At 35.5% G+C, this 14,846-nt stretch overlaps 1 protein-coding gene across 3 annotated transcripts in view; it reads right to left on the bottom strand.

The window, feature by feature from the left end:
- Positions 1-14,846, bottom strand: part of DEUP1 (deuterosome assembly protein 1) — an 88,354-nt gene that overhangs the window by 11,455 nt on the left and 62,053 nt on the right. For all 3 annotated transcript variants that reach the window (XM_046637498.1, XM_046637500.1, XM_046637499.1), the window contains 3 exons: positions 9,781-9,804; positions 6,359-6,555; positions 809-917 (listed from right to left, as the gene is read on the bottom strand). In XM_046637498.1, coding sequence (XP_046493454.1) covers positions 809-917; positions 6,359-6,555; positions 9,781-9,804 — 330 coding nt within the window. The remainder of the gene's footprint in view (positions 1-808; positions 918-6,358; positions 6,556-9,780; positions 9,805-14,846) is intronic.

Genomic DNA, 14,846 nt, shown 5'->3' with positions numbered 1-14,846 from the left:
TAACTCAAATGTTCGTCAACAGTAGAATGGATAAATTGTAGTATCATTGTATGTAGTATTTATACACAACGGAATACTCAGAGAAACAAAAATGGATAAACTACAGCTATATAAAACAATATGGACGATGAATCTCAGAAACAATGTTGAGCAAAAGAAGCCAGACATAAAAGAACACCTACAGTATGATACTATTTATATAAAATTTACAAATGGTCACAACTAATTTCTGATGTTAAAAGTCAGGATAGCGGTTACCTTGGGAGCAAGTCAAAGGAGTGACTGTGGGGACATGTGGGAGCTTCGAGAGCACTACTAATGTTCTATTTATTACCTGGGTGGTAGTTTCATTGATGTGTTCCCTTTGTGATAATTCACCAAGTTGTCCAATTCTGATTTGTGCATATTTCTGTACGTATGTCAGAGTCAATAAAAAGTTTTTTAAACAGGCACAGAAGATCCCTCGTAGCTCTTTAAAACATACAGATCTTTGAGGGCTCATGGAACGTCCAGGGGTAAGTCTCGAACACTTGCATTTTAAAAAAGCATCACCAGCAATTCTGGCCTGCACTAGAGGCGAATAACCATGGACTAAAATACTTCATGAAACCTTACGGATCTCTTTTCTTTCTATAGATAGGCATGGCCAAACAACTCACAGACCCACCTTGGAGTCTTATTCAAGGAGCAACTTTTTTTTTTTTTTAACAACTATGTACACATCAGTATATTGGTATCAGTGTAAGAGTAATCGCCCCTTAGAGGAAAAAAAAAAAAACCCAACAAACCCCAACAACCAGCAACTCACCAGTGGGAATACTTCATCATCACTAAGCAAAGGACTTGTCATTTCTTTGGTTTGAAACGGCAAAGGTGGCAATGGAGGTGTTGCACTTCTATTTGGCTCACAATCTTGGCTAAGTGTAAAAGAGAAGAAATGGTGGTCACTGTTGCTACCAGCGACACCTGTTTGTTTATGTAGCTAAAGATTTTAATTTCTCTGATGTCTAACTGGGGGGGAAACACAACAAATGTTTGGGCTTGTTATCTGGGTATTTCTTTGAAAATAATTTTCCTGATGAATAATTTCTACTACATTTAAAAGACTTAGAATGATGAATAATGAAACCAAAAACTTTGTAATTGGTAAAAATATTCTGCTATCCTTATTGCCTATATTGCTTCCCTTTCTGTGTTTTACTTTTGTATCTCTTTGTCATTTAATTAAATAACATGAAACCAGTTTGAGAAAAATCTCATAACAGCTAACACAGCTGCCCTTGACAGTTCTAAATAGATACTCTTTTCCTATTCTCTATTTCACTTAACCTCACTGGCTTTCTTAACAGAATTATACTTTTTTTTTTGATGCTTGAACAAGTCTTTGTATAATAATCATTCTAATTCCTCCAGGACTTCATAATTTACAACACGTTTTTAATTTACATCCTCTCCTAAACTCTTCCACACTTATTTGCATGACCTTGAGGAGGTGATTTTATCTTCCTGTGACTTTAATTTTTTCATATTAAAAAAAGATTGTTATGAGAATTGCACTCCACAATTTAGATGAAAGGCACAGTACAGAATTTGTTGTTCATGCTATGAATAAAGGGAAGAAGATAAGACCGAATAAAATACCAGTGAAATATTAAATTCTGGTATGCTGACTAAGACAAACCAATTTACCCTAAAATTTTACATAAAAAGGTCCAAATAGTATGGGCTGCTTGGGACTAAATAAATATCTTTCTGTACATTAATTCGTGAAAATGGGGTTTAAATGAAATCATCAGAGACCATGAAAACATAAAAATCCCTTCTATTTATTTATGTTTACTAATAATTCAAATTCTCCACAGGTATTGATTAATCATTTTGAAAGCCTTCATATTTTAATTTACACAGTTCAAAAAAATTTACGTTATATTTCTCTGTTCTTGTCTGAAGATTGTCTATATAGACTTGTTTCTTATTATGCAAACATTTTCAAAGCTATGCATACAAATAGCAATAAAAGTTGAGTGAGGCATCTGTAAATTAGTACATACAAACAAACACAAGATATTTTCCATTTTTACTTATCTTGAAATATATCTTTTTTTATCCATTTTCTCAAATCATAATTACCATGGAAACAGAACAGCAAATTAAACTGAAATAACATGGTTTATGATGTAGACAATAAGATGAAACATCCCACAGTTCAAATAGAATTATAACAATTGCATAGTCCATCTGCATAGAATTTTTAGCTGAACCTTTTAATCTGAGTGAGGCGACCATCTATACTTCAAAGCATCCTCGAAAAAAATAAGATAATTATAGAAGTGATTCAAGAAATATATATCCCTTCGTAATCTCAATTATACAGAGATTTCAGGGAAAGTATTATTTGTCCTAAATTATCTAAATAATTATCTCAATTATCCATTTTGCTTTGGCTGTATAGATACAGTTTTATGGTATTAATTACTAAAATTTATATGTGAACATTCCTTTTATTTTAAGACCAATAAAGTGTAGAGATTGAAAGGAGAGGCTACGTTATGAAGTAAAGTACTTTCGCTTTAAATCATCTTTATATCTGACAAGTTCTTCTTCTAGAATACAGCTATTCAAATACTTCATAAAACCACCTAGCATAAAATGCTAAGTATATCAATTTAAAAGCTATCTTAAAAATTACTTCAGAAGGCTCTTAATACCCCCTTCACAAGCTGGTCTGTTCCATTAGCTTTGCCACAGGCCCTGTTTGGAGGCCTCTGCCTACTTTTTTGCCAGGAGGGCAGGACCCAGTTGCTTCGCTGGGGAGTAGAGCTCTGCCCACTTGAGACTTGAGTCGACTTTCCACACAGTTTTCAGAGCTGTCTGACGGCTACACCCAATCCTGGCCCTCCATTCATTTTCCCTGGGCTGTAGGATGATGTCCTCAGCATGGAATAAGATCCCTTCACAAACTATGCTAATTGACCTGCTTCCAGCCTCACCTTCTCAGGCTCCACAGGATTGCTCCCTATTCTGTGAACCGCTCATTACTTCCTGGCCTAGAACTGCTCAGCCTGCTGTTTGGTTCCTTGTTGAGTAGCACCATGGTACAACATTTTCTCAACTTTTCACTTGTAGGTGACTGTTCATTCCTTGACAAGGGATCCTGTGAGAGCGGTTATGACAAACCTTTGTGGTTTTTTTAGTATTAGAAACTTTTAATTTATTAACTATATTTGAAGCCATTTTAATGATTAATGTTTGCTAAAATCTTTCCATTTTCCAGTACATGATATACCTTTTAAAATCATAAATTCACTTTTAAGTATGCATCTTAGATAGAGATAAAACTCCATTTATTACAAAACTGATTTGCCATTACAATTATCATATATTAATAGCTCTGGATGTCACTATCCCAAAGTAGCTTGTAAATTATCCTGAAACTTCAGAACTCTAACTTTAAAGAATTTTTAAAATATTCAATACATTTTCACCAAATTCAATTACATTTCATTCACAATTTTTTTTTTAAAGTGCTAAATAACTGTCTTATTGGAAAGCAAATCCTTTGGAATGTCCTAAAATGCTTCACATTTTAAGTGGAGGAGCATGAAAAACTTCTTATCACTTCTAACAGGTGTGAAAAACAACAACAAAAATTGAGTTGCTTCTGAGTAGATAAAAGACTATTTTAATAACATATTATACATACCTTCCTCGGTTAGAAGCAAGAAGTGGCTAAAAATTCAACTACATACTCTAAAATTTTGTGGAATATTATCTTCATAGACTTTTACCTAAAAGCTTTTTCCTTTCTAAAATAGTTGAAAGAGACCTTATTTTATTAGCCATTGATATGTAAATATGACTCATGCATTTTCCTATTATTTTACGCCCAACAAATATATATGGCTTTTGCTATTCGACTTCACTGAGCTGTGCTGTGAGGGAATGAAAGAGTGCGTCATTTTGCACTTGCTAAAATTAATAGATACGTGCTTTATAGTTCTCCACTGGGGAGTTCACAGCATCCTTGCATCTCAGCAACTCTTTCTTCATACTGGGTTTTACATGATAATAATTTATTCGGAACATTTGAAACACTATTTCTTTTAAAAATCAGGTCACTGGAGAACATGAAATCAGACAAGGCATTAAAACAAATTTAATGAAACTTTCAACAAATGAGACTGGCAGGACACACGGCTTTGCAGCAGGAAGAGCAGTCCCAGCTGCTTATTGAGATCAGCTCCTGCTGAGCACTTTACCGCTTGTGTTGCTTTCTGTGTCCCCCACTGTCTTGTTTTTGTTAGGTGCTTTTAACACATTCCGTACTGCCCGACAAAGAGAAAAATGGGGGCAATCCAAATAATAAAAACACTTTTTCAAAAGAGTAAAAGGCAGAGTAACTGTCTTTTAGCCTAAGTAACAACACCTGGTACCTTCAGCTAAGGCTTTCAAAGTTATTCCCAACAAGCAAGAATAGGAAACAGTGTTCTGCACCTAATGGGTGCTCAGTACAGACCAGTGACTGACTGAGATCCACAGCAAGACCCTCTATAATATCTTTACGGGACTACCTTTCTCTTACAATGAGAAAACTACATGCATATGTGGAGGTCGTGATTTGACCCCTAGAGAAATGAATCCAGAGAGTAGCCGGCACTTTGTAAAGGGTATATTTTATATTAGAAAATATAGTCTTACACTAAAATCAAGATTCGACCCCTGTGGACAGATTTTCAGTTATACTGGCCGGTCAACATGGGCACATTCACCAGAGAACTGGCCCATGCTGTGGCTCAGTGACCTCTTCCATCCTCCCCATATTGCTTTTGCACTGCTGCCAACCCCATCTTCCCCCCCGAGCACCCCACCACCAGTGTTTTTTGGGGGTAGGAGCCAGTCTTCCCTCATTCCCTTCATTAACCCCTTGAAGAGGGGTTACTAATTTAGCACTTTTGAATGGTTGCTCTTCTTGCACTGGAATGGGATAGATCCTCCTAGTTCATATGGGACCGAGGTGGTGAAAGTACTGTATCCACAAGAATGCTGAACAGACATATTTTTTAGTATGGCCCATGGATTTATGGATTTATCTACCTGCAGCACTGGGCATGATTCCTTACAAAGATGAGCCTGGCATCAACACTTCTCTACAGGACTATCTTTGAGGAAATCTTAGATTCAGCCATTTGTCTATCCACTAACACATACTTTTTTAGGCACTGTGAGGTGTGGCGGAAGTATTAATATTATTACAAATACTAAAAAATTTTGTTAGTAATAATAATATCAATAATAATGGCTACATTCATGGAACTATATGTTTTCTCCTATAATCCTCACAAAACCTTATAATTATTATCCCTATTTGTCAAATGGGAAATCGAGGGTTAAAAAGGTTAAGTAAATTTCCTAGGGTTGTAAATATTAATTATGGTGTACAAAAACAGTATGTAGGGTTTTCACACTAGGTATTATGAGCTCTGATCAAAAGTTGTATTGAAGTTGGGTCTGGACCTATTAATTTGCTATTTCTCAGCACCATGGAATATTAATAAAGCTGATATCAAATAAGTTTGGGGGACATTGCATGCCATACCCCTTCTTGGAAACTCACATTGTACATTAGCATATTAATGGCTCTGAGAGATCCTGTAGAAAAGAAACTTGTTTGTTTTGCTGAGCATTTCCCAAGTTTGGGAAAACAGTGGAAGGCTTCCAGAGACAGTTTGGATTCTATAAATATTTTATCAGACTTGAATAAATTAGCCTAATTTTACGGTTGATATATTTACGTAAATTTTCAACTAAGACATTTTAAAGAGCACAAGGATAGTGTGAACAGCAGATACGATTTTCCATATGCTTCTCTTCACTCAGAGAAAGCCTCCCTTAAACATCCACAGATTCTTTCCCTAGAAAATGACCAATAGTTGTTGCCACTGCTGGAGCGTCAGTATAAAGTGTATACATTTTTGAAGTGAAGTCAGAAGTGACATCTTCCTATATTTTCTATTTTGTTTGAACAATGTATGTAACATGTTAAATTCTAGGTTTTCTATTCCTGTGACATAAAAATAAGATTACTTATTTGCATATTTTGTTTGCCACATCAGCTTCTAAGAAGGGTTTGAAGTGACTAAAACTCACTGTAACACTTTACCCACATCACTGTTAAAATTTTGAGAGCTATTAATAACACAGAATTTCATATAAAACAATGTATCTACACTTGCATTATCACTACAAAATAAAATTTAAACTAAAGAAAAAGTATATAAAATTATAATTTGAATTGTTTAGAAATAAACTTCAATTAAATGTTTATACACTTCTGTCCTTATATCTGGAGTCAGCATACCTATCTTCATTTTTTTCCATTTTTATTTGGCTTTGATAGGTGTACCGGCCTGTTTCTTCATAGGTATTTTGATTAGCCCATGCTGATTTTCCATTGGCATGAAGTTTTGCAAGATCATTTCGGAGCCTTTCATTCTCATACTGCAGTTTGTTAATAGATGTATGCCTTGATTGTTCTCTGTTAGTGAAGTCCACACACTAGAGAATAAAATAAACCATCACTGAAAAAATCGTTCCTTATAAGTGATGCATATTTTCTGTGTGTTTGGACAAGTGTGTTGGAAAAGTCTTTTCATTTGAGTCAAGTGAGGTGGCTTTGTTCGTGTGTACCTCCTAATGTCCTCTCCCACACTCACCTCCTCACAATACAGATACTCAGTGATAGCGGCTGCTGAGCACATCGCCGTAAAAGCAATGCAGACGCCACTACCTACGTTCCAATACAGAAAAGGCTCCCTCATGCACTAGCGTTCTCTGGATCTACAACAAACTGGCTAGATTTCAGAGTTTCTGTGTTTACAGGGTACGCCTTCTAGTCCTCATCAATGATGGAAACAGAATTAACATACATTTCAATTTTAAAAGAATTTTCTTCTGATTAAAATAATACATGTCATTACAGAAAGTCACATATTGATTCCCCACTGTTGAGAGATGCGACGAATTGTTTACTAAATCCATTTAGACTGGGGTCTGATTCTGGACCATTCTATACCAATAATCTAACAGTTGAGATTGTGACCTTACCACACAGTTTGGAGGCGTGCAGCTTCATGACACAGCTTTCTTATGGTATGGGCTACCCAATTTAACGTGTCTTCAGAAGAGAATAAGAAACGTGTCGAAATCACAAAATGAGAGGTTTAGAGCAAGAACAAGGTTTCTGATGCTGTTTGAATTAAATGCGGCAAGAAGTTTCATAGGGAGAGTCTAAACATTTCTTCACACAAAGTTTTAAAAAACAAGACACATTCTCACGTGAAAACTCAAGGAAATGCTTTAAGTGACTCCACATAGTTCTTTCCAGTCCTATGATTTGATGTCTGTGAGTTGTGTAGTTGCTGATTAAACAATAGTTCTCTGTTGTCAGAAGGGTAATATTTTAGCACAAAAAGCATAACATGGATAAAATACCATTTTTGAAGCTCCCGATTTCTACGGTTAAAAGTCTATAAGACTATAGATGAATATGGCTTAGAATTTCATTTTGAAACTCCTAAATTTAAGCCTTTGAGAGTCATTTCATATGGGTAGCGTCCCATAGTCATTCAAAAGTTTTTGACTAATTCACATTTTAAATTATCCATATACTAACATATTAGTATCAATGTTGATAAATATAAAAATATATACATATTAGGTATTTAAAAACTTTTATTTGTTTTATTTTTTTCTTCAAAGGCCAAACCTGCTTACTACATTTTCTGTTTACTGCCTAATGTACTAGAGAAGTTTATAAATCTTTAGAAAAGTCTCACTTTTGAAGGAAAATAAATGCTCCAAGAGGGCAAACTTCCCGGAAACAATACAGAAAGAGTTATACGCTTGTTCGTCTATTGACAAGCTGCCCTGTGGAGAAGGAGGACCATTGAAGATATTGCTCTGCTCATGAGGCCCTCGCCTTTTGGATGTCTCAACATTTGCTCATTTGAGATACACCAGCGCAGATGAAAGAGTAATCTGTAGTCTGCGTTAAAAGAGAAAGGATCGTTTATTCTAAAATTAGAGGCGATTTGTGATAGATATAAAGGAGGCCAAGTCTTATAAAATTTTGCCCTTCATAAGGAACATATTCATACAATCAGATCTGATTGAAATAGGTCATGGGAAAGATTCAAAATTTTACTCCTAAAAAGACATCTACTCGTCAAAATATATAATTCTTGATGGTGTGCTGCTCAGTTATAATTTTATTCAAGCTTTTTCTATAAAACTAGATTTCAGCAGTGACTCTTTTTGGCCCAGTGTTGGTTTAAAGTAATTAAGAATGATAGTAATGATTTTTTAAAACCCCACAATTTTCCAAATGTACCATAATTAAATAAGTATTGTGAGCATGACCTGAAAGAATTATACAGGTAATGTATGCACATGACATATTTAAAAGCACATTCCATTTTCCTTGAATACAACATTTTTTTGGGCTCTCTCATTTCATGTTTTTCTTAAACACCTTTCTAGCAATTTCAGGACTATATCTTCCATAGGTGGTTATCATGTGAAAACAGGCATTGATTAAATTCTACCTTTGTATTTCTGATGGGTTATTTTATAGACCCGTTATCTCAATTTTTTCCCCCAAATTTGAGAATTCCATAGTTTTTATAGTTTTAATCCATTGCTTTATTCTTGAAATAGCAAAACCTCCTGGTGCCTATTTGCTTGGACACATTAGCATGAGGTCAGTTGAATGACTGAAGTGTTTGAATAATAGTATTTGTATATGCACTTTTTCTTTTAAATTCATGTATATTAAACAATAATAGTCTAACAGCATATTTCTACAGAAGGACTGCCTTTAATCATGTGTTACAGTTAGTATGCTAATCTTCCGTACGTAAGTGGATATTGTTAGATACTTGTGGGGGTACTAATTTTTTTTGTTTTTGAGGAAGATTAGCCCTGAGCTAACAGCTGCTGCCAGTCCTCCTCTTTCTTCTGAGGAAGTCTGGCCCTGAGCTAACATCCGTGCCCATCTTCCTCTGCTTTATATGTGGGATGCCTACCACAGCACGGCTTGCCAAGCGGTGCCATGTCTGCACTCGGGATCCGAACTGACGAACCCTGGGCTGCCGAAGTGGAATGTGCCAACTTAACTGCTGTGCCACCGGGCCGGCCCGAGGGTACTAATTTTTTTGTGCTATTTTATTTAGCAAACTTTATGAATAGTGAAAGGCAAATTAGTCTTAAAAATTACCATAAATACAGAGTTCTGATTAATCTGATTTTATGACACCTTTCTTAAATGAAAGAGCATTTAATAAACACAATTACCGGTCTAAGGAAATCTGGAATCACAAAAAGCTATCATGATAGACATGATTCTTCCTTAGCTACCCGGGGGCAGAATAAAGGTAAACCCCTCACTTTTCCCCATCCGGTCAAGTTTCTGCACAAATCCAAGGAAAACATCTTTTTCAGAGATGTTCCAAGACCCTCTTGCTATTCTGCTACTATTCTAAGGATCTCATTGAGATCTGAGGAAAACTGACCTAGGTGGTTAGTCCCATCAGCACACTCTCCAGAGGAAAATGGGCGCTGTCGTAGCCCCAAGCACGCAACAGATAATGGCTGAGCGTAGGCCTGCCCTTCCTACCATGGCCTTTCTTAAACTTTGTTTCTCTAAGTGTAAATTAGCAGGGAGCTTCACAGTTAGTCAAGCAGGAAAATTCTTAAAGCTCTAGTTATTTAGAAATGACCTACCTTGATATCAGTAATTTCACTTGCCTAGAAAGGAAAAAATAATTGTTATTTTAATATTATCCAAATACTGCATATATTTAAAGACCTAAAAATGATGTAAATATTTTGTTTCTTATTGCCTGAGGTAAAATTTCAGCACCAATTATTTCATTCTCTGTTTACTTATCCATTCTAATTATTTCAGAAAGAATTAACTATCTAATTATGGGATTTTAACATACAACAGATATGAGTTTTCTTCATGAAATCTTTAGATTAATGAGTGTTAAATAAATGACATAATAGGTTATGAAAGAGCAAAGAATTACATTTAACTCTTTTTTAATTAAATAAACACTTGAGATTTTTCTCTTTGGGGAGCAGCTTGATTATTTCAATTATCAAAGTCAATTCCAAATCTTCACATACAAAAAAACAGAGAGCAATTATAAAGTCAACTTCCTGTATGAATTACAATCCTAAATAAAGTACATATGATTAAATGCTATTTTAATAAGCATCACATTAGGGGCCATATATCAATGGCATTCCATTTTATGATATCCAACTAGTCAATCTTTTAGCAAATATATATTGTATGTGTATGTACTAAGTACTACAGAGGTAATCAAGTGTGAAAAAGTGACACTGTCTTCATGGAAAATACAGTGAAATTGAGTAGACTAAACTAACACGTATGAAAAAATAGTGAATAGTATAGATAAAGTATAATTATGTGTCAAATTATGTTGTACCAAGTAGGAACTCAAATGTTTTTTGAATCAATGAATGGCAACACCCATTAGGACAGTGATCATGCAGGAAGTGAGATAAGAGAAGACTTTGGGGATCTCTGTAATGACTCTAGCATGGGTTTCCATGATAACTCCTTCATGCCTCTTAGAATACAGGTGAGATGCATAAATCCACAAGTATTCATTGGGCCCTACTCTCTACCAAACCCTATATGAGGAAAAAGTAAAAAATATAGGCCACTTCCCTCAAGAAGTCTTGATGAGACAAAACCTACATATACCAAACAACTAAAAAATTAAAAAAGGCAATTCAAAACTTAGTGCTAAATTATTATAACTAGCAGTGCTGAAGAAAGCCAAAGAAAAGAGAAATAAATGAGGCCTAGAGTAAACAGATGAATTCACGGAGGAGAGAAAATTGAATCTAGGTCTTAAGGGACTGGTAGGATTTAGTAAAGGATATGTTTTTACTTTGGTAAAGTGAAGGAAAAGCATCAGTGGAGGACATATAATGGATTCATTCACTCATTCCTTTGTTCATTCACTCATCTAACAAAATATTTTTTCACTGCTGAGATATAATGGTAAACAAGGAAGGACCATAACTGCCCTCAATGAGCCTACGGCAAGGGGATGGGTAGCTGACAAGAAAGAGGAAATTTTAATATTGTGCTATGATAGGTGTTAAGTAAAGGATGTTATGATGGCTTCAACAGAACACTTACCAGAACAGAGGAAAATTAGGGAGGATTTTGTATAACGTGTAAAATTTATGCTGAGAGACTTGAAACATTAATAGGGCATGAGCATGTGAAGGAGGAAAAGGGGATTTTCAGGTAGAAGGAAAAGCATACATGAAGGTCTGGAAGCAAGAAAGAGCGTGAGAAATGAGACTAAGGCAGGTCTAGCTATAGCAGAGGGTTTGTGTGGGTCACTAAGGGGAAATAAAACGGGTGAGCCAGGTTACGGAAGCCATGGAATATGAAGAGTTCTGACTTCCTTTGGGAAATTGAGCACTTGTTCTTGAATGGAAGAATAACATAAGGAAAGGTTTTGTAAGGAATGCACAGGTGGTGTGAGAAGTGGACAGCCTGGAAGCCACTGTATGATCCAGAAGAGAGAACTCGAGGTGGTTGATGGACCTATGCTTTAAGGGAAAGCATAAAGCAAGAGGAGCCGAGGACCAAGGCAAAGTTGGCATAATGAGTAGAGTCTGGAACAGTAGGGCAAGAAGTCTGTGAAGAAAACAGAAGAAATGGACAGAACCACAGAATATTATTACAGTTAATATCATGCATTTGGAGTTATCCAAAACTAACTTACGAGCTTGAGCAAGTTACTCAGAAACTTAAAGATTTCATTTCTTTTTCTGTGAAATGGGGAAAGTAATACCTACCCCACATACTTGTTGTAAGGATATAGACACGATTGAATGTAAAGTGTTCAGCAGAGTGTAAGGATGTAGTAAACACCCAACGAATAGCAGCTCTTTGTTGTTTCATAGTTCTCCCTGACTCTTTCTCAATCCTAGTCTTTGCACATTCTCTTCCCTCACCATGACTCATTCCTACCAATCTGTCAGGCTATCTGCTCCTCAGGTGCCTTTTCTGACCCCCATGATGGGGTTAGGTAACCCCTATCAGGGCCCCCACACTCTGCACTCTCCTCTCTCTCTAGTGTGATTATCCAGTTAATTGTCTGTATCCAGTAAGGTATGGTCTCCTTCTACTAATATTAAGCCCCGTGAGTTCAAAGATCTCGTCTGACTTATTCACAATCCTAGAACACTGCCAAACACATAGTAGGCATTCAAAAAATATTTATAGAACAAATGAAAACATTCTGTGGTGATTGCAGCATGCAATGGATAGAGAACAGAATAGAGAGCCCAGAAATAAACTCACACATGTACAGTCAACTAATCTTCAACAAGGGAGCCAAGAACACACGATGGGGAAAGGACAGTCTCTTCAATAAACGTTTTCGGGAAAACTGGATATTCACAAGCAAAAGAATGAAAGTGGAACCTTATCTTATACCACTCACAAAAATTAACTTGAAATGGATTAAAGACTTAAATGTAAGACCTAAAACTGTAAAACTCCAAGAAAACATAGGGGAAATAGCTACTTCATATTGGTCCTGGCAATGATTTTTTGGAGATAACTCCAAAAGCACAGACAACAAAAGCAAAAATAGACAAGTGAGACTACATCAAACTAAAAAGCTTCCTGCATAGCAAAGGAAACCATCAATAGAGTGAAGAGGCAATCTACGGAAAAGGAAAAAATATTTGCAGAATGTATATCTGATAAGGGGTTAATTTCTGAAATATACAAGGCACTCATACAACTCAATAGCAAATATGTGTATATATAATTTACATATATACATATATATAAATATATATAATTTAAAAATGGGCAAAGGGCCTGAATAGACATTTTAACAAAGAAGTCATATGAATGGCCAACAGGTACATGAAAAGGTGATCAATATTACTAATAATCAGGGAAATGCAAATCAAAACCACAATGAGCTATCACTTCACACTTGTTAGGATGGCTATTATCAAAAAGACAAGAGATAAAAAACGGTGGTAAGGATATGGAGAAAAGGGAAGATATTTCAAAGAGATATGTTCAGTGCAGCATTATTCACAATAGCCAAGATATGGAAACAACCTAAGTGTCTGTCAACAGATGAATGGCTAGAGAAAATGGTATATTATTCAGCCACAAAAAAGAAGGAAATCCTGCCATTCGTTATTGGGAGAAATGGGTAGATGCTGAGTGAAAGAACACAAACTTTCATTTATAAGATGAATAAGTTCTGGGGATCTAATGTACAGTATGGTGACTATAGTTAATAATACTGTATTGTATACCTGGAATTTGCTAAAAGAGTAGATCTTAAATATTCCACCACAAACACACACACAAATGATAACTATGTGAGGTGACAGATGTGTTAATTAACCTGATTGTGGTAATCGTTTCACAGTGTACGGGTACATCAAATCATCACTTTGCACGATTTAAATGTATCAATTTTATTTGTCACTTATACCTCAATAAAGCTGGGAAAAAAGAAGAAGTTTTAAGGAATCAATTTGAAACTGGCTAACTTCATTGAAACTTGAGTGCTAATTTCCTTGTGGGATACACATTTTCTAATATTTTTGTTTTGAGGAGTGAGGGAGACTTGGAAGCTGGCATCTTGCTGCATCTCCCCTGACCCATATATATTTCTAACCCTTTACTCCCTCAAAGCAAAGCAGGGCCACATAACCCGGGAAGGGCTCGGAGGGCTTACACTAGCTCTCATGAGCATGCCAGGTCTCCCTGCTCTCAAAGACCATGCCTACTATACTCTATGACTGGGACAGTGCATTTGGAAAGAAACACATAGGAGAACGTTTCACAGCGAAACCATGGGATGCAGCAAAAGCTATATCCAGACGAACATACATAGCTTTAAAAACCTTTACAATTAGAGAAAAAAGAACTAAAATTAAGAAAGTTAGTACTTACCTTTAGAAACTAGACACAGTGCAACAAAATACAACAAGCTAGGAAGAGGAAATTGATAAAAGCTAAAAATAACGAAATTAGAAAAAATAGATGAAATAACAATAAGTTCAAAAGCTAATCCTTTAAAATACAATTAAAACAAATAATCCTTTTGTGTGCCAGCCTTAAAAGAAAGACAGGGAGCTAAACTATACAAGTTTAGGAATAAGAAAGGAAACATAAACACAGAATATGGAAGAGAAGGGAGGAATTGTAGGATATTACTACCTGTGGTAACAAGACAATTGGAATGGGTAAAAATTTCTTAGAAAAATACAAATTACCAAAAGCAACTTAAGAAGTGAAATTTGAATACACAAAGTATCCTAAAAGAGAATGGAAAAGTAATTTCAGGTCTACTTCACTGAAACTTCAATGTCCAGATGGTTTCACAGCTAAGTTCCCTCTAACTTTTAAAGAACTGATGAATTCTAATATTCTAGAACATTCATAAAGATGGAAAGCTCCCAATTTACGTTATAAAGCCAGCATAACTTTAAAACAAGTGGAAAAAAAGAGAACTATATACAAATCTCATTTATACACAAAGATCTTAATTTCTAAATAAAATATCACATGGAATCCTGCAATATATAATATATCAAAAGTGTTAGAGTATGACCTTTACGGTTGAACTTTGTACCCCCCAAAAGATATGTTGAAGTCTTAACCCTCAGTACCTCAGAATGTGACCTTATTTGGAAATAGGATCTTTACAAAGGTAATCAAGTGAAAATGTGGTCATTAGTGTGGGCCCTAA

The sequence above is a fragment of the Equus quagga genome, chromosome 14 (assembly GCF_021613505.1).
Source record: "Equus quagga isolate Etosha38 chromosome 14, UCLA_HA_Equagga_1.0, whole genome shotgun sequence".
Lineage (NCBI taxonomy): Eukaryota > Metazoa > Chordata > Mammalia > Perissodactyla > Equidae > Equus > Equus quagga.
Note: the sequence above shows the minus strand (reverse complement) of the source record. Positions and strands in the feature narration are given on the sequence as shown.